Source organism: Gopherus evgoodei, chromosome 23 (assembly GCF_007399415.2).
Source record: "Gopherus evgoodei ecotype Sinaloan lineage chromosome 23, rGopEvg1_v1.p, whole genome shotgun sequence".
Classification (NCBI taxonomy): Eukaryota; Metazoa; Chordata; order Testudines; family Testudinidae; genus Gopherus; species Gopherus evgoodei.
Genome location: NC_044344.1, coordinates 541,384 through 568,504, shown reverse-complemented (window position 1 = coordinate 568,504; position 27,121 = coordinate 541,384). Strand labels below are relative to the sequence as shown.

Below are 27,121 nucleotides of genomic sequence, written 5' to 3'. Positions count from 1 at the left end.
CCTTTGGGTCTCCATGGACTGTGATGCTGGAGAAGCAATTTGGCACTCTGCATGTGAGACTTTGCCTCTTGAGACACAGAGGTAGAGTAATGAGCTCTTCCAAGCTCCAGCGTCTTCTCCACACTTCACTCAGAATTCACCTTGCCCTGGTCCAAGGGGAATCTTGAGGGTCTCTTGTGCTTTCATTCTTGACTCCCTTTCTCACTCACATCACCATGAACAAGGTGATGGACCTCAAGGGAGGCTGCTCTTCTGTCCACCCACCCAGCCAGTGTCAATGGAGCATCATAGATAAGCCTGTTTAAGGTGCTTGTTCGTGACACCTACAGTCCCCGTGAACCTTGGAGCAAGTAACCTGAGGGGGGTGCTAAACCTAAAAATGGCTAATTGCTTGAAAGGTTGCCTTTTGTTTAGTATGAAGTCTTCTCCTGTAATGCAATAAACTTTTTTTTGCCTTTATTTCCAGACATGACTCCATGCATGTCTCCTCTGCCACATGATAGCCCTCTGATAGAGAAGCCTGGTTTGGGTCAGATAGAGGAAGAGAATGAGGGGAATGGATTTAAACCAGTACCTGGTAAGCAGTCGCCCTTGGAGTCCCCAGGATCATTTCCCATTTTCTCTAGGTTGCTAGCAGCTTAAGGTCTGTAAGTGGGAACCAGGAACCCTACCTGCTGCCACCACCAAATGCAGCAGTGTGTATTTCCAGCTGCATTTGTTGCAACCTTTTTATTGCCTTAAATTGCCGCTGCAGCCTGAAATGCAGCGAAAATGGTTCCTCCTTATTCGTCATTTCTGCTAGCTGAGTCTGAGTTCAAACTACTTTAGTGACTTAAACAAATATTTACTCCTGTTAACCCTTTCTAAGGAGGAGCAAATGAGAATGCCTGGCTCATAATCTACCATTGGCTGATCCACTCTGACTGCAGGATTCACGCGGATTTTAGATCCAATGAGAAACAGCAGTTAGAAAATCCCCCCGAATTGATCCAGAACTCCCCCTTGCAGTTGTGCATTGAGTTATGCTCAGAACACTGCAGTCTCTTTGGTCCACGCTTTTCTCAAGATTCTGCTCACTTATATTTAACTTAAAGGAAGTGAACTCTGGAATGTATCTGTTTCAAGGAAATAATAACATTTGAAAAACAAGAGGTTTTCTTGTGCTAGCCTCTGCCCTGGTCAGGCTGCCTTTCACACAGTCCATGTGATGCATTCCTCTAGCTGTACTAAATAACCTGGAGTACTTCACTTGCAAAGTGCTAATTGAAGCCTGCTGTCCTGCAGATGCTCACATGGTGAAAATGAAGGCTGAACATCCAGTGAACTTGGAAGAAGGGGAGGAAGACATGAGTGGGACTCAGTTTGTATGTGAAACCGTTATACGCTCACTCACCCTAGATGCTGCACCTGACCACAAACCCCCTCAAAGGAAGAAATCGCTGCAGAGTGAGTGCTTCCCTCAGCTGAGTTCTGTGGCTTTTTTAAATTTTGTGCAGCTGAACCTTGGTAATAAATTGCCTCACTCTGAAGGTGGGTACGCATTTTAACTATTCTTCCTGTTTCTTTCTATTAGGCTCCCTGCAAACACTACAAGACACCTTCAGTTACAGTGTAAAAGTGAAGAAGCTGTTAGGACAAAAAGTAATTCTGCTTCCCAACCCAAGGAAATGGGGTCAAAGAGCCAACAGACAGAAGAAAATAAGTTTGGTAAGTGAAATGGATTCTGAGTCTGGAATGGACCACTGTAATAATCTAATCTGACCTCCTTCTTAACACAGGATAGGACTTATCTCAAAGTAATTCTTGTTTTGATTTAGAACTGCCTTAAAAAAAAACAAAAAAACCAGTCAGTGGGGTCAAATGTGTGTTTGACTGCCTGACTCTAATGACTCTAAAGCTATAATGGATCCCATGATAAGAATTGTGATAAACTCTGAAGTACAGTAAGAAGTCTGTGAAGGGAATCATTGTTGTGTTAGAAAATCTGTCTATACTCTAACTGAGCAGCACTTGAAACAGTTTTCTTCTGCAAAATGGAATTAAACTATAGCGGGCTAATGAAAACTTGAAAGGGGGATTGTAGTTGGGTAGCTGTCTGTTATAACACTAGGCGAAGGGCCTGGTTTTCAGCCTGTGTTCTTGTTAGGCCATGTCTACACTAGCATTTATATCGGAAAAACTTTTGTCACTCTGGGTTGTGAAAAAAACACACCTCTAAGCAACATAAGTTACACTGACAGAAGCACTCGTGTGTACAGTGCTATGTCAGCAGGAGACGCTCTCCCGCCGACTTGGCTATTGCCGCTCGTTGAGCTGGTTTTATTATGTTGACAGCAGAGCTCTTTCCCGTCGACATAACACAGCTACATAAGCACTCTTACAGCGGTGCAGCTGTAAGCTTGTAGGTATAGACATGGCCCCCAGTGTGCACAACTAGATGGAGCACTTTTTTCTTTGTGTTCATTGTTGGTAATCTGTGTACAGATGCATACCTAGCCAAAGACTGAAAATCAGGCTCAGATTTCTAAATCCTCACTGTAATTAGTGTACATGTTGCATTTGCATTCACTTAATAATATGGCCTGTACCTTTCTCACATCCCTTCACTTTTTCCACGGGATGGGTGCACTCTGTAGATCTGTGCTCTGCACTCACTCCCTAAGGAGGTGAGTTGCAAGCCCAATTGATCTGTGGTGGTTGTGAGGTTTCAGCTACCTGGTCACTTCTGGAGGTACCTGTGACAGGTTCTCCCTGGAGTGCCACCTGGAACTGGGGTACCATGGAGTGCTCTGACTCACCAGCCTGGACTCCTCTGTGACAAGCTGCAGACCTGCTCCCAGTCCTACACCTCCACCAGCAATCTCAGAGGCAGGGACACACCCAGCTGAAGCTACATGCAGGCTCTCTGACCAGCCACTGCATGAACCAACAATTGAGAGGCTACAGCCAAAATAACCACCCTCTTCTCAGTGTAGGACTCCAGAGTCGTACCTTCCTGCTCTGGTCAAAACCCTAACCTGTATGAATTTATTATCCAGTTCGCCTCCCACCCAATGTGGAGGGAAATGCAACAGCCTATGCCCCTTGAGCTAAGATTTTCAAGCACTTCATTCAAACTCACTGGTTTAGATAAAGCAAAAACAAATTTATTAACCACAAAAGATAGATTATAAGTGATAGCAAACAGATCAAAGCAAATTATCTAGTAAAGAAACAAAAACACAAACTAAGCTTAACATACTGATAGATTGGATATGCATTAGTAGTTTCTCACCCTGAGTGATGGTACAAACAGACTTGCAGATTCTTAAAGCACAAGCTGCACTTGCTTTACAGCTTGGACTCCCCAAGTTTTCTCATATGCAGGCTAGAAATCCCTTTAGCCTGTGTCCAGCACTTCCCCCAGTTCAGTCTTTGTTCCTCAGGCGTTTCCAGGAGTCCTCTTGTGTGAGGAGTAAAGAACAAGAGAGGATGTCACTCTCTGCCTTATATTGCTCTCGCATATGGCAGGAACCCTTTGTTTTAAACTTGGTTCCTAGACCAGTTTGTAGAAAAATACAGACATCCCAGGATGGAAGTCCAGAGTCATGTGGCCTGGTCACATGTCATTGCCTACCTTGCTGAGTCATAGGAGCCATATAAACTGTCTGGAATGTTTACAGGAAGGTTAAGTTCTTTCAGGGTCCATTGTCTTTGCTGATGGGCAGTCAGCACTGTCTGGCTTCTTCATTGTTGTACCTGCAAGGCTAGTTGTGGGTGTCACCCAGAGTAAGCACGTTTGAAATACAGATACATAGTCAATATGCATAACTTTAGATACAAAAATGAAACGTGCATACAAATAGGATAATCATATTCAGCAAATCGTAATTTTTCCAATGACCCCTCACATGGCCCATCTTGTACAAAATGCATCATAATTATGCCATGATCATATTATAATAATATCACTGTGAAGAGTATGGGATGCAGTGTCACAGTGCCTTTCTAACTTAAAGTACCCAGGCCTAGTGCAGTTCCTCACCCCCCTGTCCCTGTGTGAGGACTGGATAAACAACCTGATATACAGCTGGAAGGCCAGGCAGTAGCAAAGACAAAGTGCAACCCAACTAATCTCATGTCAAAGGTCATTTAGACAAGATCTGCTTCCCAGCCAGTCAAAAGCCCACACCATCACCACGCGCATACAGGGAAAAAAACCTGGCCAGCCTTGGCACCAAATGTCCTGCAGTTTTTTCTGAGCTCTTGTTTTATGTTTGTAGGCAAATGATGTCTTTGTTGCTAGGCTGGTCTTAATGGCAAAATTCTAGTACAGCATTCTTTTTCTTCTGTTAGAGAAACTTGCAGTGTCTGACAGAGCAAATCTCAGTGGGGAGCCTAGTGACGCAGAGTATGAAGAGGAGGAGGATGTTAAAGATGAAATTCAAAGCCAAGTGTCCTCTGCTTCTTCAGAGGATTATATCATTATTCTCCCTGAGTGCTTCGATACCAGCCGTCCATTGGGAGAGTCTATGTATAGCTCTGCCCTCTCTCAGCCCAGTTTGGAAAGAGCGATAGATACTGACATGGAGATGGTGATCCCAGAAGGAGAGAGCCAGCCTCAGGTCCATAATATCAACGACATCTTAACAACTTCACAGACATTGGCTGCAGTACCGTTGACCCCAGAGATCATCAGCACCCTACCCCAGCCACAAAGGTATGGAGGGTGTGGGTGCTACTGTGACAAGAACAAAAGTGCTGAACATAGAATTGTATATCTATGGGGCACTGAGCCTGAGCTCTGGGTGCAAACTGAATAAGTTACATTTGTGCTGTTTGAAAAGTATATATGGAGGTATGAATGTCTCAGATCCTGCTGTACCATTCAAGGAAGAATCTTCTGTACAGCCTGTACTGACTCCAGAACTGAGGTTTGCGGTGTTTGCTTATGTATCTTTCTACATGATTTTTATATATAACTTTTTTTTTGCAGGAACCCCTCTTCTCTTCAGAGTCATGGTCTCCAAAAAGCAAATTTGCCATTTACAGAGGAAATACCTTCAACTGTTCCTGATCAAATAAGAGAAGGTACCTGCAGCATATATTATAAATTCCATAGGCGGCTGCTTCATAACATACACTGTTAACTACATGGGCTACTCGTTGTCACCTGTTTGTTGGGTTCTGCTGCATATTATTTCTGTTAAAGTAGTGTCTAAAATCTGCTAGTTGCCATAGAGGCAAAGGAAGATGCAGTTTCTCCCCACACTCTTTGTATGTTTGTCTCTTTATACTATAAATTCTTTGGGGGTAAAGTTGACAGCTTACAGTCAGAATGATTCTTTTATACACAAATGATCCATTTCTACTTTTCAGTTTATCCAACCAGCAGTGGTTAACTTCTTGTTTGGGTAGACGTGTGCCTGAAGAGAGGGGTTTGGAGATGTGCTAGTTAATCCTGACCACATTTTCTGGCAAAGAAAGATCTGCTGAGGCAGATGTGGGACTGTGGAAATCAGTCTGTCTCAGTGGTGCTTTCTGAATGCAGAGGGTGCAGGGGAAAAAGGGCAGTGGGGGTGAAAGATAAATACCCCGCTGTACTTTCCCTCTCTTCTTATCCCATGATCCCCAAACACTGGATAGCTGCAGCACCCAGCTTAGAGTATGGTGAACTGTCTGCCTACAAGCTTGTGATATCTGTGTTAAACGTAGTTTCTTGTGGACTGTAGGAACCTCACTTCTCACTTCAGTTCACATGTGCAAACCTCAGCTGTCTACTATGCTTGTTGACTGCACCTGCTCACTTGTTTTGATTTATTTCTAGAGCCCAGATATGAAGACTTTCCTGGACTAGGACCTTCAAGAATTGTAAATAATAATAAATCGAAGTGCCCAGAATACGCAAGGTAATTGAAACCAATCAGTTATCACCTCAGAATTGATGCACTTTGGCCTTGTATCTCTTTGAACTAAGAGAAGCAATTAAGGGCACAGGTTCTCTTTGTAGGCTGTGGAGATAGGGGGAGCCTGTCTTAGCAACGTTCAATTTAAGATTTGAGAAATTAGTGCTGAATTCAATGGGGCCAGATCTTTGAAAGAGCTCTGCTCTGATTTATGCACCTAAATGAAGGGGCCAAAGTTGATGAGCACTTTGAAAATCTGGCCCTTGACTTGCATGCTTCTGTTAGAGCTGAGTCCTGAAAATCTGGTTTGTTGCCTCAAGGTCTTTCAGGTTCTTTGGAAAAATTTAAACTAAAGACACAATGAGAATGGAACCAACTTCTAAAGATGTTGGGAGTTGGATGTACAGCATAGTAATCTAAACAGAAAAGAGTCAAGAAACCAGGCACAGTATCTGGTTAAGTAGATGGGACCAACAGAGACCAGAAATGGTAATGGCAAATCTGGGTGTTAGGATTGTTCTGAGAGAGGTATTTGGCCTGCAACACAGTATGCTGCTACATACCCACATACAACCCTGTAGTTCTCTGAGGGCAAGCAAATAATAGTTCCACTGTAGAAAGCGGTTAAGTGTGTCTTGAATGCACTCTTTCTATACTTTCATAAAACGTTGATAAGGTGTTTTGAAAGAAATGGACTGACCTCCACAAATAGCCTCTGAGTTATTCCTTTGGATAATACTCCATTTTCTCCAAGGAGACTTAAATCTCAGTAGGTTCTCTAACAGGAAGATACCATAAGTGAAATACATTCTTGCCTTTACTGACTTCAGATAACATCACACTTCTCCACAGACACCCCCAAGGAAGCAGCATTGCAGGAGGGCTGGTTAAAGGAGCTTTGTCTGTTGCTACCTCTGCCTACAAAGCACTGTTTGCTGGACAGTCCATTGCAGAACAGGTACGTGTATCTCTTGTTTTCTGATGCACTATGGGTGGAGGTTTTTTGGCTTTGTTTTTTTAGAACTTTAACCTTGCATTACAAATATTATTATGTGAGTTTGTTATCCTGTATAGGGGTAAAACTCCTGTCCTTTTACTCTTGGAACAGTAAAATATTGAACAGGTTTGGCAGTAACTGTTTCAACTGCAGACTCAAGCACAGCTTCCCTGACTACTTCAGGAAATCCAAACAACTGGTTGATTGGGGGACATTAGTAATCCTAGCAGTTTATACAAAGCAATAACTGGCTTTAAAACCAAGTAAATCGGAAAAGTCAGATCATGTCAAAAGGGGGTGAACTGCCAGAGCTGAGTTCTGTATGGTTAGCACATTTATCCAGTGTCTGGAAGGTTTATTTCTAGTCTGCAGTTTAAGATGCAAAAATGAGGGATATGCGATTTCCTTTGTCAGGACAGATTTACAGTTACGTGTTGTTGACTGAGTTGAGGGGAAGTTTATTGGAGGGAGTGACTTGTATAAGATAGCAATGCAGTTGGACAGCTGATGTCATAATATTCCAGTGTAATATAACTTTCAGCCAATTGCAAGGAGAATTGTTTCAACCACTCAGCCCAGAAAAATCAGTTGCCTTTCAGTGAATCACCTGTGTCTCATTCAGCCCATGACTTCATTAGAGTGTCTGCAGGCCCTTGTTTTATCTAGTGTAATAACAGTCATCTGTTGCTTGGTTGCGTATGCCTTTTGGGATTGGCTAATCATCTCACTGTTATTTCCACCACTAATAAATCTCAGCAGCTGTTTAAGGCTTTGTATATTCCAGTATGGCTAGGAACTGAGTTACCTCCCTATTATAAGTCTCTTTGCACTATTTTTCCTGACAGCATAGAACCATAAAAGTTGCAAATGGGAGAGACCTCTTAGGGTATGCCTATACTGCAGTTAGACCCCTGGGGCTGGCCTGTACAAGCTTACTCAGGCTCGCAGCACTCCTGGGATTGTTTAATTGTGCTGTAAACGTTTGGGTTTGGGCTGTAGCCTGAGCTATGGGATCCTGACACCTCTCAGTGTCCTAGAACCCAGTCTCCAGCCCAAGGCTGAATGTCTACACTGCAGTTAAACAACCTGTTACCCTGAGCCCTGACAGCCCAAGTCTGCTGGCATTGGTCAGCCAAGGGTTTTTAACTGCAGCGTAGACATACCCATTGAGGTCTTTTTTCCCATCTAGTCCATCTTCCGGCCAGTGAGCGTATAATGGTTCTTTAGTTACTCATGAAAATAACCAAGTTACTCATTTAAAATAATGATTTGCTCACTGTCCTAGGATCATCATTTTTCCAGCAACTACTTGCATTGATTTCTAAACACATGCTGATATCATATATCATATCATATATCATATATCATATTAAAATAAAATAAACCAGATGTTTCTGGGTAGAGAGCACTGATTTTTCTAAAATGTTCTGTAAACTAGGACAGTTGGTGCTTATTGTGAAATCAGTAGCAATGCTTAGTACTAGCCATAGTGCTGGCAGACATTTCAAGTTCCCCAGCATGACTTCAGTTCTAACCGCTTACTGATTGCTTTTCATACACTAGTCTTTTTATGTAGGGTGATGAAATGTACAGCCATATATAAAGGCTGGCTGTACCTGCGCCCTGCCCCAAAGAGCATAGTTTGAGGGGTGATCATCCTCTTGACTTCAGTGTAGGGTAGGACATGGTAACCTTGATTCATTTGGAACACGAGTCGATACTTTAATCCATCTCTGAATGGCTAATACACTACCAGCTGCACTAGATGGCCCATGCAGACTAATTCTCAGTTGCTAAATGAGACCCTAAAAAGTGAGGCCATTTAAATATCAGAGACTGTAAACAAGTTCAGCTGCAAATAAATCTAAGATTAGCTTTAAAATCTTTATAAAAAGTATTTTTAAGTTTTCTGCTTTGAAATAGAGGTGACGTCAATCAATTCAGTATTTGAATTTAAAGGGTTCTCTTTTCTTAAGCAGCCTACAACTACAGAAGAGCAGACTGCCACTCTCCTAGCCAATCTGTGTGAGATGGGATTCTGTGACAGGCAATTAAACCTGAGACTGCTGAAGAAACACAACTATAACATAGTGCAAGTAGTTACCGAATTGCTTCAGATCAATAACAATGACTGGTACAGCAGCAGATACTGACTCCTCCTGTAGCCGAAGCACCCATATTTGACCAGACTGTTATTAAACACCACAGCAACAGACTACTCCCAGGCTTCCTTCTGTTTTGGGGTTGGGGGATAGAAGCACTTCATTTCCATTTTTCTTGAATTCTTGATTTGTTCCTTCACTGAAATCTCAAACACACCACTTGCATCTCAGAATTTATGAATCAAAGACCAGAATTTGAACTTGCTTTAGACACTGGATAGATAGTTGAATAACTTTAAATCTGATTTGATACTAAATCTCTTGTATCTACGAGTTCAGTAAATTATTAAAACTTCCCCAACACAACTCTTTACTGTGTAAGTTGTTTTTAGGCAGTTGGGATATTTTGTTTTGCTGACCTCAGCATGAACAAACATTGGGAAGAGGGCCAGACACTGCTGTTAAATGTAGTCTCACCTAATCTTCAAGATCTGCACACAGCTAGGAGGTTGCCACTTCCGCTGAGATTGTTTTTAAAGTAATTGACATTTCTAATGCATGATAGAAGTACTAATAGATTAAAAATACATCCTAAGCACTCTTTTTAAAAAATAAAAAGAAGGGGGTGCCACAATGAAAGACCCCTAAAAAAACCCAATGATTAAAATTTATTTAAAATACTGAAATATAACCAATGTTAATTTAAATGTACTTAATGGTCAGAAATTTCATTGTTTAATTTCATTGTTGATAGAATGAAGCATGAGAATTAATTCACCAGCAGCTTCTGAACAGTATCTGTAATGGTGAATAGTACAAAATGTATTTCTTCAGCAAAGAAACAAAAAGTCATATAGCCTACGTAAGATATTTTCCTAAAAGGAGAATAGAACTGTAGGAAAAAGTCCACCTATGAATCCTTAGGGACCTTTTGCAAAGGATGACGGTTTGACACTTACTTTTCTAAATCACTGCAGTGCAAACCTCCTATTTTAGTGACAAAGAACTGAAGAATGTGATCAGTCAGGCATATGTAGGGGTGTGAATTCTAGGTATGTTTGGGAATGTGAGCGAGAGTGAGAGGTAGGATTTGGTTGACTTCTGGTTTTAAAAAAAGCATTAACTCCAGGAGTGTTAACTACCCAGTCTCTTGATGAATCAGGTTATACTGTGTAACAATTACAATATATTGTATACAGTTATACTGTATGATACAGTGCCATTGCAGCTTATGTGCAGTATTTGAGAGAGATGAAACCAGAGAAAATAATTCCCCTTGAAACCCATCAGGGCTGGGGTTTGATTCTTGGGAATGACAAGAAACCATCAGAATCCACTGCTGTGCAGTAGTGTGCCGGTGCTTTGTAACTTGGAACCCAGCCATTGGATTTGACAGCAGTGTTGACTACATTCTTATTTTGAATCTGTCATGGTTAAGTGAATTTTTTTCCTTGCTACAGCAAAACTCAGACCATTGACAGTATTGAAAACATGTTAAATTCTGATCTCTGCTGCTTCTGTTTAAGGTGTTAATATTTTACAGGATGTGGTTAAGAGTCCAAAGCAGTATCAGTATTTTGATTGACTATATAATAATCATTAGCCATACAAATATAAATTAGATTCTATTAAAGTGTTAAAAGAAAATATGTATCAGATACATTTGTTGTTTAAAACCTATTTTATAGAAGATGCTAGATACAAATTGTTAAAACTTTATTTTGAAATACAGTGAGACTATTTTGCAGTGTGTTTTCCCCAGTACAATTCTATCTGCTGTGGACCAATTCTAGATAATTTCTCACTTGATAAAGCTACAGTTTAATACTTTTCCATCACCTACAGTATGTGTGCAAACTCTGGTCTGTAGTGTTGTAGCTCAAGCTTACAGAGAATGAAATGGTGAGGATGAAGTTCAGTTGCTGGTAAGCATCTTACTTTGACCTGGATTGTTCAACAAGAAAAACTTTTCCTCTTATACATACCTTCATACTGAGGGTGGGGTTTTTTTGTTGTTTGTTGCTTTTTAAACAACTTTCCATTCGAGCTAATTTAAGTAATTGTTAAACACTGAAAGATTGCAAGTAACACACTTCATTTGAGATTGAAACCCTTCAAGGCTGCAAGACCTATCCTCTTTAGTTTCCCCCTCCATAATGCTTGGGTTAGTTTTACTGTTATAACTCTAAGCCGTTCTCCTGTATCCTGATCGTTTAGATAATGTATGCTTGGACTTAAGATATATTTCTGTTGGCTTGTATATTTTGTTAATGAATGCATGATATAATTTATAATATATTCCATAGTGCAGATACAGTCTTTGTATATTATTTAGAATAAGCACTTAAAGTCTTCAAATGTGATGTAAAAATAAATAAATAAAAAAATCTTTGACTCAGTCCTTATAATAAAATTCTTAACTATTTGTTGTTCATCAACTCTTAAAGTGCACTTGGTAGCCTTGCAGTGGCACCATGGGGGTGACAAGTACAGTTTTAATATTATGAACTAGTAGGATACCTTGTCTTTTTTTTCTTTCACTTAACTAGTGATTCACTGTCCCACCATGCAGATTACTTATCAAGAAAAAAGTTCATTTACGTTAGTAGCAGGGTTGAGAGCAGGAAGAACAAAGCATCTGAACAATTCCAGTTTTTGCACAGCTTTGGTGAGGGCCCTTGTGCAATCCCTTTGATGGATAAGGGAGAAATACAGCAGGGGTAAGGTCAAATATACAAAGATGGTGAGGTCACTTAACTAATGTTTCTATGGAGCTGCTGAGCATTATGACTGCAGATGTAGTCTGTGCCAAACTTCTTACTTCCAGCTGTGATTAAAGGGGACATCTTGGTTCATTTCTTTATTCTGTTGCTATTGTTCTGGTAGAAACTGCTGCTGTTTGACTTTTATCATAGTTCTGTTGAGCTGCAACCAGTGTCCAAAGGCGTTCTGAGGCCTTGAGCCAACCAAGTAAGAGCCGTGACACATAGGCTATGACAGCCTAAAACTTCCCATTGTTGTACAACCCTCTGCAATTCTACAGCTGGAGGCAGTGCTGGAGAATAAGAGTGGTATAAACAAGTATCAGAGGGTAGCTGTGTTAGTCTGGATCAGTAAAAGCAGCAAAGAATCCTGTGGCACCTTGCATCTGAAGAAGTGGGTATTCACCCACGAAAGCTCATGCTCCAAAACGTCTGTTAGTCTATAAGGTGCCACAGGATTCTTTGCTGCTTTTTTTGGTATAAACAAGGCACCTTTAATCCTAGGTACCCTTATCAGCAATTCTCTACAGGAGTAGTGAGGGAGCTACAGCAGGGGATTAAAAGTCCTGTGTAGACATTGTTAAACACCAAACTAAGGAAATGTGATTGTGGCCATAGCATAACTGTAGCTGTGCCTGCTGGATTATATCATCATATAATGGACCCAAATGTGCTGATCTACTCTGCCATCCTTTTGTAGTGTTGACAGGTAAAATCCATTTGGTATTTCTTTGTATTATTCCTTTCTATTTAATTACTGTTTCAACTTTCCTGAAACATCCTCCTCTCTCAGCCAGCATCAATCTTCCTATGACCCCCATCAGTGAAATTTTTGTGCAGTCTGCTCTAAATCTTCCAGTGGTGGTAAACCATCCTTGGCTACTGTACAGAATTCTGCATATAGGCATAAAGTTTCTTCTATTTTCTGTTAAAGGGCACAGTTTGCTCACTGGTAGCGGACTGACAAGGCTACAGGCTTGCTGCACACCTGCACAAAAACACCCTTGCCATTGCTGTGGGAGTGGGGGAGAATGGCATGCTTCCCTACTCCTGCTCCCTGGTCCCAATCTCAGAAATACATTTCCCCCTCCAGAGGGTCCACTGCCAACCTGTGGAACTCTTTGGCAGAGGAGACCAAGACTATAACAGGGTTTTTAAAAAGTGCCAGGGAAGTTCCTGGAGGACAGGTCGATCAAAGGCTGTTGGCCAGGCTGGGCAGGGATGGTGTCCCTGGGCCGTTTGCCAGAGGCTGGGAATGGGTGACGGGCTGGATCACTTGGTGATTCCCGGTTCTGTTCATTCCCTCCGGGGCACCTGGCCCTGCCCGCGCTCGGCAGGCGGGACACGGGGCTGGATGGCCCCTGGGTCTGACCGGCCTGGCCGCTCTGAGTCTCGGTACAAACTGTTCCAGCGCCCCGGCTGCGGCCACGGGGGGACGGAAACCCGCAGGCCCGACCAGCCGGGCACAGCCTGGCCCCGGGCAGGCGCGGTTCGGGGCCCCGCTCCGGCTCCGCGGGCCCAGGCGCCGGTAGGCGGGGGCGGGGAGGGGCCGGCCCGAGGCGCTTTTGGTTCCGCTTTGCCCGGCCCCGAGGGGGGTGGCTCGGCTGCCGCTGCCGCAGGCCCGGAGGAGCCGCCGCCGGGGTAAGAGACCTGGGCCTGGCCCCTGTCTGGGCGCGGGAGGATCCCGGGGGGGACCCGAGCGGCCCGGCCGCCCCCTGCCCTGGTTTCGCCTCCGTCCCCAACGTACCCCCGGCCAGCCAGCCACGGGGACCCCAGTTACCTGTACCCCCAGCCTCCCCCAGGCCCGGCCAGCCACGGGGACCCCAGTTACCTGTACCCCCGGCCCCTTCCACAGCCTCCCCCAGGCCCAGCCAGCCACGGGGGCCCCAGTTACCTGTACCCCCAGCCCCTTCCACAGCCTCCCCCAGGCCCAGCCAGCCACGGGGGCCCCAGGTACCTGTACCCCCGGCCCCTTCCACAGCCTCCCCCAGGCCCAGCCAGCCACGGGACCCCAGTTACCTGTACCCCCAGCCCCTTCCACAGCCTCCCCCAGGCCCAGCCAGCCACGGGGACCCCAGTTACCTGTACCCCCAGCCCCTTCCACAGCCTCCCCCAGGCCCAGCCAGCCACGGGGACCCCAGTTACCTGTACCCCCAGCCCCCTTCCACAGCCTCCCCCAGGCCCAGCCAGCCACGGGGACCCCAGTTACCTGTACCCCCAGCCCCCTTCCACAGCCTCCCCCAGGCCCAGCCAGCCACGGGGACCCCAGTTACCTGTACCCCCAGCCCCCTTCCACAGCCTCCCCCAGGCCCAGCCAGCCACGGGGACCCCAGTTACCTGTACCCCCGGCCCCTTCCACAGCCTCCCCCAGGCCCAGCCAGCCACGGGGACCCCAGTTACCTGTACCCCCAGCCCCCTTCCACAGACACCCCCAGGCCCGGCCAGCCACGGGGACCCCAGTTACCTGTACCCCCGGCCCCCTTCCACAGCCTCCCCCAGGCCCAGCCAGCCACGGGGACCCCAGTTACCTGTACCCCCCAGCCCCCTTCCACAGCCTCCCCCAGGCCCAGCCAGCCACGGGGACCCCAGTTACCTGTACCCCCAGCCCCCTTCCACAGCCTCCCCCAGGCCCAGCCAGCCACGGGGACCCCAGTTACCTGTACCCCCGGCCCCCTTCCACAGCCTCCCCCAGGCCCAGCCAGCCACGGGACCCCAGTTACCTGTACCCCCGGCCCCCTTCCACAGCCTCCCCCAGGCCCGGCCAGCCACGGGGACCCCAGTTACCTGTACCCCCGGCCCCCTTCCACAGCCTCCCCCAGGCCCGGCCAGCCACGGGGACCCCAGTTACCTGTACCCCCGGCCCCCTTCCACAGACTCCCCCAGGCCCAGCCAGCCATGGGGGTCCTGTCCCGTGTGGGGGACCCCAGTTACCTGTACCCCTAGCCCCCTTCCACAGACTCCCCCAGGCCCAGCCAGCCATGGGGGCCCTGTCCCGTGTGGGGGACCCCAGTTACTTGTATCCCCAGCCCCCTTCCACAGACTCCCCCAGGCCTAGCTAGCCATGGGGACCCCAGTTACCTATACCCCCAGCCCTCTTCCACAGACTCCCCCAGGCCCAGCCAGCCATGGGGGCCCTGCCCTGTGTGGGGGACCCCAGTTACCTGTACCCCTAGCCCCCTTCCACAGACTCCCCCAGGCCCAGCCAGCCATGGGGGCCCTGTCCCGTGTGGGGGACCCCAGTTACCTGTATCCCCAGCCCCCTTCCACAGACTCCCCCAGGCCTAGCTAGCCATGGGGACCCCAGTTACCTATACCCCCGGCCCCCTTCCACAGCCTCCCCCAGGCCCAGCCAGCCACGGGGACCCCAGTTACCTGTACCCCCGGCCCCTTCCACAGCCTCCCCCAGGCCCAGCCAGCCACGGGGACCCCAGTTACCTGTACCCCCGGCCCCCTTCCACAGCCTCCCCCAGGCCCAGCCAGCCACGGGGGCCCCAGTTACCTGTACCCCCAGCCCCCTTCCACAGACTCCCCCAGGCCCAGCCAGCCATGGGGGCCCTGTCCCGTGTGGGGGACCCCAGTTACCTGTACCCCTAGCCCCCTTCCACAGACTCCCCCAGGCCCAGCCAGCCATGGGGGCCCTGTCCCGTGTTGGGGACCCCAGTTACCTGTATCCCCAGCCCCCTTCCACAGACTCCCCCAGGCCTAGCTAGCCATGGGGACCCCAGTTACCTATACCCCCAGCCCCCTTCCACAGACTCCCCCAGGCCCAGCCAGCCATGGGGGCCCTGCCCTGTGTGGGGGACCCCAGTTACTTGTACCCTCAGCCCCCTTCCACAGACACCTCCAGGCCCAGCCACCCCCAGCCCTGTGCCCAGAGCTAGCCCTGGAAGAACTTTGCCCCCACATCCTCCCCAATACTTGTAGCTTGCTCCCCTTGTACAGGCACCTCCTGCCTCCAGTACACTGGTGCCCTGTTCCCCATGCACAGAGCCAGCAGTGGGGGATCCCTGCCAGATAAATCCAACTCCCAAATCTGTTACCTCCTCCCCCCGACCCCATAGGGTCTGTAGGAAATGACATAGCACTGTTTGAAAACACAGCAACTGGATCCTAAGCAAGCAGGAAACTGATGAGCCCTGTCAGCAAGAAACATGTCACGAATAAAAGGGCTGAGCTTGAAGAATCTCATGCAACCCCCCCCCCCAGGCCCTTGTGAAAGGGGGTTCTGCTCCTTCCTAGCCACTGGTGCAAGCTCACAAGCACCACAGTGGAACAGAGGAGCGAATGGCACAGGTGCTGGGGTGACCTACAGGACCGTACTATTGCAAATGGAGGGGCAGCTGTTCAATACTAACCAGGCAAGCGAATGGCAGTGTGTTTAGTAGGGACTGCAGAGGTGTGAATGGCACCCTTGGATGTCTAAAGCTGTGTCATCCCTGCCAGACCAGCCTGTAATTCAAACCCCTTTGCTGTCCATCCCAAGGACACCCCATGTGACTGAGAGAACTGAACAGAAATCAGGGCAGAAGTTCCCAAACCCACACACAATCTCCCTCTTGGGGAAGCAGTGTTGCCTCCTATGGGGCTTCTGCTCTACCTACTGGAGGCCAGTAATCTATAGATTCCAAGGCCAGAAGGGAAGACAGTGACCATTGGTCTGATCTCCTGAATAACACAGGCCAGAGACCTGCCCCACAATAATTCCTAGAGCAGATCTTCTAGAAAAACATCCAGTCTCTTATTTTAAAAATTGTCAGTGATGGAGAATCCACTCCAACCTTTGGTAAATTTTTCCAGTGGTGAATTATCCCCACTGTTAATAACACAAACCTTATTTCCAGGCCGAATTTGTCTAGCTTCAACTTCCAGCCATTGGATCATGTTAAACTTTCATCTGCTAAATAGAAGAGCCCAGTATCAAATTTCTGTTCCTGTGTAAGTTCTTCTAGACTGTAATCAAGTCACCCCTTAACCTTCTCTTTGTTAAGCTGAATAATGAGCTGCTTGAGTGTGTCATTGTAAGGCAGCATTTCTAGTCTTTTAATTATTCTCATGGCTCTTCTCTGAACCCTCTCCAGTTTATCAGTGTACTTGAATTGTGGGCATCAGACCTGGACACAGTATTGCAGCAGCAGTCCAGCATGATGCCTCCCCATAATTTTTCAGTTACTGCTCTCCAGCATCTAGTCTCCCATCCTGTTAGTATGGCCTACGTTCTTTGTTTCCAGATGGATACATTTCCATTTATCTGTATTAAAATGCATGTTTGCTTTCACCCAGTTGGCCAAGCGAGCTAAATCAGTGACTTACTCACTTCATTATTTACCACTCTCCCAATTTTTGGTAAATAACTTAATCAGTGATTATTTTATGTTTTCTTCCAGGTCATTGCTAAAACTGCTAAATAGCTTAGGGCAGAAAATCAGTCTCTCTAGGACCCCATGGGAAACACCTGCTTGATGATGATCCCCTGTTTACATTCACATTTTGAAATCTATCAGTTAACCAGTTTTTAATCTGTGTGATGTGTGCTGTGTTAATTTAATATTGTTAGATTTTTTTAATCAAAATGTCATGTGATACGAAGCCAAACACCTTGCAGGAGTCTAAGTATACTATGTCAACACTGTTACCTTTATCTACCAAACTTGTCATCTTGTCAAAAAAAGATACCACGTTAGTTTGATAGGACCTATTTTCTAAACCCCATAGTGACTGGCATTAATTCATTACCTCCTTTAAATCTTTATTAATTGAGTCCCATATCAGCAGATCCATTATCTTGCCCAGGATCCATGTGAGATTGACATGCCTGTAATTAGCCAAGTCATCTCATTTACTGTTTTTATAAATTGTCACATTAGCTTTCTTCCAGTCTTCTGGAACTTCCTGGTGCTCCAAGACTTACTGAAAATCATCATTAACAGTCCAGAGAGGTCCTCAGCAGCTCTTTTAAAAATCTTGGGCGTAAGTCATCTGGACCTGCTGATTTAAAAATCCCTGATATTAGTAGATTCTGTTTAACATCCTCCAGAGATATTACTGGAATGAAAAGTGTGTTATCACTCTAGGAAGAGACTGCACCATTTGTTCCCCTCCCACCCCCAAATACAGAACAGAAATATTTATCCAACACTTCTGCCTTTTCTGTGTTGTTATTGATATTTTTACTGTTTCCATCTAGCAATCGACCAATACCATTGTCAGGATTCTTTTTGCTAATATATTTTAAAAAACTTCTTACTATCTTTAACTCTGCTGGCCACAGATTTCTCCTTGTGCTTCCCTTACTGATTGTCTACAGTTCCTTAGTTCTAATTTATATACATTACCATCAGCTTCCCCTTTCTTCCACTGATTATTTTTTATAGCTGCCTTCACTAACTCCAACCCAGGTTGCTGCTTTTAACAAGCAAAGCCGTCTTGCCCCTTTGGCCTAGTATTTGCAGGCAGCATCACTAGAGATGCACTTGCCTGTTGTAATAGGCAGCAAGCTGTCAGTCCTTTGGGCCTTTTGAAATGATACTCATTCATCAGCTTCCAGCACCATCCTTCAAATGTGTTTTGTTCTTTGATCAAGGAGTTGCTCATTTCTTGTCTGTAAAGGGCTGTGCACACACACGGTGCTGTATAAATAATAATAGTTACACAGTCAGTGCGGCTTCTTCCCAGTGCCCAGATTATCTGCATACATTATTAGGCCATCTTTTTGTATCTTGCAAACCACATCAGCGTAAGCCCTCTCCCTCAAGGGGTTAAGCATGTAAGAGCGATTTTATACTGGGAATGAAAGTCACAGCTAAGAGTGCTGTTCTAATGTACTGCAAATCAGCAAAGGAAAGGGTTCATCTGATGCTTGACTTTCCCTTGACATCAGCAGGGGTCTCCCAGCCCCTGTAGTCTTTTGTCCTAGTTGATTAAAAACCACCTCTTTAATTACTCCTCCTCAGAGGCGGCTCCAGGCCCCAGCACGCCAAGTGTGCTTGGGACGGCATGCTGCGGGGGGCGCTCTGCCGGTCACTGGTAGGGCGGCAGGCGGCTCCAGTGGATCTACTACAGGCGTGCCTGCGGAGGGTCTGCTGGTCCTGCGGCTCCAGTGGACCTCCCGCAGGCGTGACTGCGGAGGGTCCCGTGGGACCAACGGACCCTCCGCACACACACCTGTGGGAGATCCACCGGAGACGCCTGCCGCCCTACTGGCGACCAGCAGAGCGCCCCCCACAGCATGCCGCCCTGCTTGGGGTGGCGAAATGTCTAGAGCCGCCTCTGCTCCTCCTCATTTTTCACTCCTGGGACAGGAAAACAAAGCACAAGTATTAATAGGGGGAAATTTGCAAGGGTAAGAGGCTGAGACCGAACTGGCTAGGGGAATCTTTGAAGCCGCTAGCTCAGCGGTTCTCAAACTATGGGTTGCGACACCAGGGCCAGCATTACACTCGCTGGGCCCCGCCACTTGGGGCTGGGAATGAAGCTGGAGGGCTTGAGCCTGGGGCAGCAGGGCTCTGCCCCCCAACTCAGCCCAGGGTGGGGGGGCTCAGGCTCTCCCCCCTCCCACCTGGAGTCATGTAGTAATTTTTGTTGTCAGAAGGGGGTCATGGTGCAATGAAGTTTGAGAACCACTGCCTAGCTCTCCAAAGGAAGCTGCAGAGCTAAGGGATGGGTCCTTAGCAGAAAAGCCTGGGATCAAAAATCGCAGAGTCACTGGAATCTTTCCAGCCTCAGGGCCCATGTTCTCACCTGCAACCTTCCAAACTGCAGGATTGCAAAAGGGTTGGGTGCTCAGTGGATGCAGTATCTCAGCAAATAGGGTCTCAGGGAGCTGCTGTGGGAAGATCCCCTTGTGATCAAACCATTGCAGCACTGTTGATTATCTTACCTCCTTACTTTAATCAAGTCCAGAGGCTTCCTTTGTCACCAGGAATATCACTACTTGCCTCCATCTGATAAATATAAGTGCTTTCGGAGTTTGCTGAGACTCTGACGCTGAGCTCTCAGCAGCGGTGGTCTCTGAGGTCTGGAGCCTAAAGGAGAGGTCTGGATGTGTCCATGGGTGTTGCGTCCCAGATCCCCAAGTGCGTTTCAAGCAAGAATCAAGAGTGGTTCTTTACATCCAGCTTCTCAACCTTCTGGGTGAGTGCAGTTAGTCTTCCTTTAGGCTCTTTCTGTTGAGAAGCACCCTGTCTCTCAGTCATTAAAGCAAGGCTGCCTAGACTAGGGAGCAATCCTCACTCCTTTCTGCTGGGAGGTGACATGGAGGAAGCTGCATTCAGATGGTCTGGTGGTAAAATATTGTTCTTTCACTTCTGCTATTTTTCTTTTTTTGTTGCAAACTCTCTCTAATAATAAGCCTTGGCTGTGGGCTCATTGTGACAGCTGGATTCATGAGTTTCTGATTGCAAGGGGCTGCAGTGAGCCAGGAAGAAGATCAGAGAAGTCATTTTGGTTTAAACTAAAGGGGGGAGACAAACACTGAGCTGATTTTAATTAGGCATCTGTTTAGTAAGGTTAAGTTTGGTGAGGGGTTGATGCATTCAGAAGTGACTGCATACGTGTGTGTGTGTGTGTGTGTGTGTGTGTGTGTGCGCGCGCGCGCGTGCACTATTCTTGCTGCCAATCGGATGAGTGATCTGCCATATGAAAAGAACCTCAGAATTGTTACTTGTAGATTTTTGCAGTGTTGCCACCCCCTAGAATTCAAAAAATCATGAGTCATACCCCCAAAATTAATGATTGGAAAAACCAAAACACATTGGGTTCTTTTTATTTACCTTCTGTTTTTGTAGCCATTAGCTCACGCTCAAGTTTTTCCCTGTAACCATTAGGGCTAGAAAAAACTTACTTTTATTTTTTTTAAATTGAAAGCTGAGATTCTGACACATTCCCATGACTCCAGGAGGTGGGATTTTAGAGAGTACTCCACTAGTATAATATTTGCTATTAAAAACACAAGAGTCAGCAGGAGTGATCAATAAAGAGACTTTTTTTTCTGGAATGTTTTTGGTTTTAGATCTAGTGGAAAAATTCTCTTTCAACTATGGGCCAAATGTTCTCCCAGTTTTGGAAGGTCTCTGACCAGAAGGAGAGGGGAGGGAAATCGATTCTGCGCAGGAAATCGGCTGGTGAGGATGAAGTCACTAATTATGGCACTATCAATGGAGGAGACTCTGCCGCATCCTGCATGCCCTGTGTGGGCACTGTGAGTCGGGGCTGCATCAACTGCCCAACGTGCCAGGGAACAGGAAGGATCCCCAGGGGTAGGTGGTTCTTGTGTTTGCTTGGTCAGTGGTTTCCAGCCTTTCCAGGCACTTCACCAAACAGTCCTCTGCTTGTTGCTTCTCACTCAGCTGTGCGTCCTATGGAACACCAGTCATGATGGAATACTGCATGCTGTGACATGCAGTCTCCATCTCTGTACTAAAGAGAGAGCCTGCAGTTGGCTCCATCTTGCATTAATCAGTGCAAGACCTGGGGCTGTTGGAAGGTATCTGTGCAGCCCTAAGTTAGCAAAGCTCAGTCTGTCTCTATGCTTGGCCGAAGCCAACAAGGGTTATTTGAGTTAGACCCCTGCATTCCTCTGAATGGGGCAGCATTTGTAACGAGAATGCCGATAGAGCCTAACCTGTAGTGAGGTGCTCTGCAGCCTGATGTGCCCTGTTTGCTACTGTACCCAGTACGCTGCATCTCTTCTGACCTGCGCCTCTTATCATCTGTCTTTCAGAGCAGGAGAAGCAGTTGGTGGCTCTGATTCCATACGGTGACCAGAGGCTGAAGCCCAGACGAACGTAAAGTCCTGTTTCTCCCCTGTTCTTTTAATGCTCTGGCTGTATTTAAATGGGTGCGACTGGGGGGGCGCAGCATTACAGGAGGAATCTGTTTGCAGAGGTTCATTTAAAAGCTTCCTTGCTCATTGAGCCCTGAGCTGCAGTGGGTTTGATGCCTGCAGGGCATCTGTTCTGTGTTGGCAGTGGGCTGTACGAGCACTTCTTGATGCAGGAGGGACTGTGGGCTGGGATTCTGGGCTAGTTCTGTTTGAAAAGGACCACGTGGGACTGCTTACTTCTAGCAGTGACAAGCAGCATGTTTCTGGGTCTGAAACCCACCCCTCCTGGCCCCAAGGTGAACGTGCAGCCATTAGATACTATACAGTCCCTTTGCAGGCCCTCATGTCTTGGTGCTTACTGTGTCTGGCTGGCACTCACTCCCCCGTGCTTGTCCAACCCTGTAGAAACAGGGCTGCAGGACAGGGCTGGGCCAGGCGAGTTACGGTCCTTTGATGCTGTCTTGCAGGAAACTCTATGTATCCCTTGCTGTGACGATTTGCCTGCTGATGTCATCTCTCATCATATTCTTCCTGTTCCCTCGCTCCATTGTGGTGCAGCCCGCAGGGCTGAATGCCTCCTCTATTGCCTTTAATTCCACCGTTTCCAGTATCAATCTCAACATGACAGTGAGTTCTCAGCGTGGCGCGTACGGTGACGTTGAGCTCATATCTCATTATCAGTCCATAGCTGGCTCACTTCTAAGTCTTAAGGACAGCGTGGCAGGTCAGTAGTGAGCTAGATGGCCGAGCTGTGTGCGCATGGCAGGACAGCAGGCAAGACTGGAGTGGCCAGTCAGAAATGAGGCATGTTGGTAGAGCAGTGTGCGATGGGGCAGGAAGTGCTGCTGGGTGGAAGTGCGCTATGTAACAAATATTGGGAATTGTTTGTCACTGTGTGTTGCATCTTTCCTCTGCTTTCAGCCCAGCCATGAATGTGTGGCATAGGGAGTGGAGCAGGGGGCAAGTGATCCCCAGAGCAGCTCTGGGGCAGGTGAGGAGTTTTGCTTCTGTAACTTAAAGAGCTAGTGACTCTCACCCAAATGTGATCTTGGGTGTTTCCTTGGGACAATCCTCAGCAGAGGGGAATTGCCACGGCCAAGCTACGAGTGTCTGAGAACTGGCGTTTGCAGGGGTGTACTGCTGCAAGGTCACTGCATGGAAATTCAGCACATGCGTTACCCTCCCTGTGTGAGGGCTTTGGGCTGAGTTTGTCTCTCTCCTTAGAACGTGTTGAATGTAACCAACAACAACTTCTACCCAGTCACTGTCACCCAACTGGACATTGAGGTCTTACACCTGTCTGTGGTGATAGGGAAAACCACCAAGAGGAACCTGCTGAATATTGGCCCTTTGTGCAGCGGCCAGGTGGGTGCTGCTGCCTCTTGCTGCCCTATCAAAATGTCTGGCCCCCTTTGGGTGGAGAGAAATAGTGGTCCCCTTCTCTGTCGCCTTGTATTTCTATTGCCCCAGGGACAGAGAGTCCCTTCACTGCCTCCCCCCCGGCCCCTGTTCCTGTCTTTCCAGGTGCCCATTCACCTGCTGGCCCAGGGCAGTACTTAGCAAACACGGGAGGCAAAAGACCGAATGCTGATGTCTCATATGGGTGTTTCCTGCACTGGTTCATGCTGCATATTGTAACTGCCATGTTGTAACTTGGTCCCAACACAATGTGGATTGGATTTTAAATACCGACTCTGAGCTGTGTGGAATTGATGGGATAATCTGTAACTCTCTGTGTGCTCGGCTCACTGGGCTGCACCTGTACATGGTTACTGTAATCACTGTAAATCTCCAACTAACTCTTCTGTTTTACTTGCAGATATATTATTCAGTCTCCAGTATTATACGGGACTATAATACCTAGTAAGTATTTCTCAGAGACTTACTTTCCTGGCTAGTAAGTAGCATTAATGTTTCTGGGCTTTTCTCCAGGGGCAGTCTGGCATAAATTTATCACTTGGGCCATAGCCTCATTCTGTCTGACCCTGCAGTGCAGCTGAGAATGTGTCCCTTTGATTTTCATGTATGTAATCATGTTGGGACAGAAACCCAGCATGTCCATTTTAAATTCCTTTCTAGTTCTTCTGCATTAAATGTTTTCCCAAACTGCAACTGACAAGACTGTATCACTTTCAAATCTAATACTCCCCACAGATTAATAAGTCTGGTTTAGAAATGCCCGATAATGCTTAACTGCACACAGATGGACTAATTTGTATCTAGCACCCCCCATCTCTGTGAATGAGCAGTTTGCTGATTCTCCACAGGCATCTAGTGCGATCTGTTTCCTGCTCTGCCCATGGGGGGGAGATATCAGGTGTTGCCAGAATGTGAATGCTCCCGTTTTGTTCTGCTTGATGCATTTGCAGGGAGGGTGTCAGGTCTACACTACAAACTTCTGCTGCATAGCTATGTCTGTTGAGGTTGTGATCTCTGACCAAATTAGCTGTGTCAGTAAAAGCCCCTAATGTAGATGCACTTATTCTGGCAAAATGGCACTTTCACCAGAATAGCTTATATTGCCCAAGGAGGATAGGGGTGCATGGCTGGAATAAACTTTATCAGCTAAAGGTTTAAAGGAATGAGGTTTGCCAGTATAAGCAGTCTCCATACAAGGAAGTAAGCCGATCGGTCCAGCCACATAGGCAAAGCCTTCCAAGTGTAGACCTGATCGGAGAAGCTTGTGCTCTCTCCCCAGGCCTGGGTTATTCTGTGGGGCAGGACAGGTCTTGTTTGATGAAAACATTGTACTGCACAATTAATTCTCTATTTTCTGTCTCCTAAGCAACATCTGCACCTGGATCAAAATCAAAGTCCACAATGTTCTACTGCACATACAGTAAGTGGCATTTGGTTAAAAGCGAATCACTCACAATTGATCTGTGCGGTTCCAAACATTCCTCATTGAGGCAATCTGGATTTCCCTTTGTATTAGTGTTTTCAGAGACCAAGACTGTTCGAAGTTGTAATTAGTCTTTCCCCGGGTAGGTTTGCAATTGTTGGTGTGGGTGTGTAACAGTTATTTGAATTTTAAGGGGAAAGTCATCCAAACTATTGGTGCAGAGGAACATGCCCTGACTTCAGCCCCCAGGGAGCTCCAGCAGTGCAAACCCAGAGTGTTGGTGAGGTGACTTGTACAGTGGTGCTGTTTCCACCTGCATTAGGAACAGCTATACCTGTGTCTGAGGTGAATGGTGCAGGGGGAGAATGAGCTTGGCCTGTTCCCCAGAGGACAGATCCTGTACATCCACCATGTTGGGGCAGAGTGACTCAGACTGGTGCCTGAGCTGAGTGGTTGGGAAAGGCCACAATGGAACTTTTCCTTAAAGTGAAATCCCAGCAGAAGATCCAGCTTGGTGCTTTCAAACCTCTTTATAGTTCAAGTAAAATGGATTCTTCTTGTGATTGTGTGTTGCAGGGGCACCTTGACCTGCTCGTACCTGTGCCACTCAGAGCAGCTGGCTTTTGAGAGATACCAGTATGTGGATTGTAGAGGAAATGCGACGCTGCCTCACCCACTGTACCACCGCCCACCATGATGGGATCACTGGATGATGACATTCTTCTGTCGCAAAGGCAAGTTGTACCAGGGACACAGCAACTCCAGGGGATTCTCTTCCAAGCCACGTAATTTTAAACAGGACATTTGGCTCTCCCTTGGGAGGAGACTTTCAGTCTGCTGCTGTTTCCTGGTTACAGACTGATAGAATTTCATGAACTTGGAACATGCTGCTCTGAGTTTGCAATTCTCATTTGTATCCTGTATGGGGGTTGGCGGCAGCAGATTGTGCACACTGTGTAGGGAAATAGCTGTATTAACTGATTAAGAGAACTCTGCTAGATTGTTAGCTGCCTTACTCTGTGCAGTGTTTCACTGTTGCGCCAGGGGAGGCATTACCTATTGGTTAAATCAGCTCTTCCTGCCAAATAACCTTTTTGTGCCTGTGCCCTGTGGTGTGGGCGCTCTTGGCTGGAGAGCATCTCGCCTAGTGATTCTTGGATAGCAATCACACCCCCAGCTCTGCGAAGCAGGAGAATCCCAACTTGACCTGACATCTAAGGACCTTTGGCTCTTAAATAACAAGCACTGAATAATTGGCTAAAACTATGCCTGGTTTGCACAGAGAGGGGTAAGGGTGGTGTAGGGGATGTTGGGCCAAGTTCCTCTGCCAGGGGGGCTGGGTAAGTATGTTCATTCCCTGGCTTTTCCTAATCCTACTAGAGGGATCATCTCGCATGAAGGGTTGTGCAGTTCAGATTGATGCAGCAGCCATGGTCTATCTTGTACCCAAAGTGATCAAACTTTGCTGCATCCTTGCAGCGTGGAGGAGGGGAGGAGAGGGATTGCTACTTCCCAGATGGCAGAGGGAGGTGAGGGGCCTATCATGCGTTCTCCACACAGCACATGCCATTTGCTGGGGTGCTCCCTTGTGGGCTCCTGTGTTAAGGAGTTTAACGAGTGGCAGGAGTCTTACTTGGATAAGAAAAGCTCTGTTCGTGCAAATGCCAGGAAACAACAGCTGCCGTTTATACCTATTTGTAGCATTTTCTATGAGGGAAGAAGCCCTGGCTGCTCTTCCACCCTCTCCAGAGCCTTGTACAGTACAGACTCATTCTCTGTAGGAACAGCTCAGGCAGAGGACGCACACTGATGTTATTGCCTGCTAGACACATGGGCATAAGCATCCTCCTTAGATCCCAGCGTTGCTAGTCACTGGCACATTCTGCCTGAATGGATGTATAGAAATTGCTGGGCATATGATCTGACCCAGAGCAGCCCAGCATTGCCCTAAACACCTCTCCAGCCAGATGGGACATAGTGGGAAAAGCAACATGCATCAGAGTAGTTGGGAGAGGAAACCTTTGTGCCTCAGCAAAGAACTAATCACTGTCCACAAGACCCTTGCCCCTGGGCTGGCACTTTCAGCAGAGATGCCAAGGAGCCTGACCTTCCTAGAGGTCCCAGCAGGGCAGTGTTCTGTAGCTTGCCTTTCATCTACCTTCTCGGTGGATCCAGAGGTCCAGTCTCCAGGGCTCCCAAACTAGCACATTTCAGCAGAGGCACGTTAATCATTGTGTCTTTTCCTGATTTTTATATGTTCCATTAAAGTTGCAATGGATTAAATCCCTGCCTGAGGCAGGGGTAAAGAAGCACCTTGTGGTCTGAAAGCGTCTCGTTTGTTGGCTCTTGTCCTTTTCCATCATCTCTATTCACTGTGTTGTTGCACCTGCTCTGCTCTTCTCTTCCTGCTGTCTCTGCCACGGCAGTCACTGAGAGCTGGCTGTGCCTGTGTCAGTCTCTTCAAGAATAAAAAGGGCTTTGTAAATCAGAGTGGTGCTTTCTCCTTATGAGCTGTGCTGGGACGACGCCTGAGGATGCTGAGTGGCTAGGTGATTCCCTGGGGAGATCAGTCTCCATCTAGTGTTACAGTGACACCTGCTGGCCAGTGGGAATCACTGCATGTTATTGCTTAAAAAGGGAGGAGGAAGGTTTTAAATGGGAAAACCAAGGCCTCCATGAAGGTGCATGCTGAACATCCCCTCCCAGGAGAGCA

At 47.0% G+C, this 27,121-nt stretch overlaps 2 protein-coding genes across 6 annotated transcripts in view; both read left to right on the top strand.

The window, feature by feature from the left end:
- The window catches only part of NBR1 (NBR1 autophagy cargo receptor), a 28,129-nt gene extending 16,759 nt beyond the window's left edge, over positions 1-11,370 (top strand). Inside the window, 9 exon segments of the mRNA XM_030541001.1 lie at positions 467-577; positions 1,285-1,446; positions 1,574-1,609; positions 1,612-1,707; positions 4,336-4,699; positions 4,976-5,070; positions 5,807-5,888; positions 6,738-6,843; positions 8,862-11,370. Of these exon segments, the coding sequence (XP_030396861.1) occupies positions 467-577; positions 1,285-1,446; positions 1,574-1,609; positions 1,612-1,707; positions 4,336-4,699; positions 4,976-5,070; positions 5,807-5,888; positions 6,738-6,843; positions 8,862-9,035 (1,226 nt within the window). The 3' untranslated portion in view covers positions 9,036-11,370.
- A 1,909-nt stretch (positions 11,371-13,279) lies between these two features.
- On the top strand, positions 13,280-25,420 carry TMEM106A (transmembrane protein 106A). Of its 5 annotated transcripts, XM_030541518.1 has the most exons (9): positions 13,281-13,387; positions 19,665-19,876; positions 20,754-21,000; positions 21,465-21,528; positions 22,034-22,193; positions 22,791-22,931; positions 23,386-23,429; positions 24,352-24,405; positions 24,985-25,420. In XM_030541518.1, the coding sequence occupies exons 3-9, from the start codon at positions 20,781-20,783 to the stop codon at positions 25,103-25,105; spliced, it is 804 nt and encodes a 267-aa protein (XP_030397378.1). In that variant the 5' UTR covers positions 13,281-13,387; positions 19,665-19,876; positions 20,754-20,780; the 3' UTR covers positions 25,106-25,420. The 5 variants fall into 5 exon arrangements, with proteins under 5 accessions (XP_030397383.1, XP_030397378.1, XP_030397379.1 ...); XM_030541523.1 differs by lacking the exon at positions 22,791-22,931 and having other exon boundaries at positions 13,280-13,387; XM_030541519.1 differs by lacking the exon at positions 19,665-19,876 and having other exon boundaries at positions 13,286-13,387.
- Positions 25,421-27,121: the final 1,701 nt, after the last annotated feature.

Bases quoted from the DNA above. Each gene is read 5' to 3' on its own strand.
- TMEM106A (XM_030541518.1), top strand. From the start codon at position 20,781: ATGGGCCAAATGTTCTCCCAGTTTTGGAAGGTCTCTGACCAGAAGGAG. The intron at 22,194-22,790 runs GTGAGTTCTCAG...CTCTCTCCTTAG, and splicing joins GTATCAATCTCAACATGACA to AACGTGTTGAATGTAACCAA. The intron at 24,406-24,984 runs GTAAGTGGCATT...TGTGTGTTGCAG, and splicing joins AATGTTCTACTGCACATACA to GGGCACCTTGACCTGCTCGT.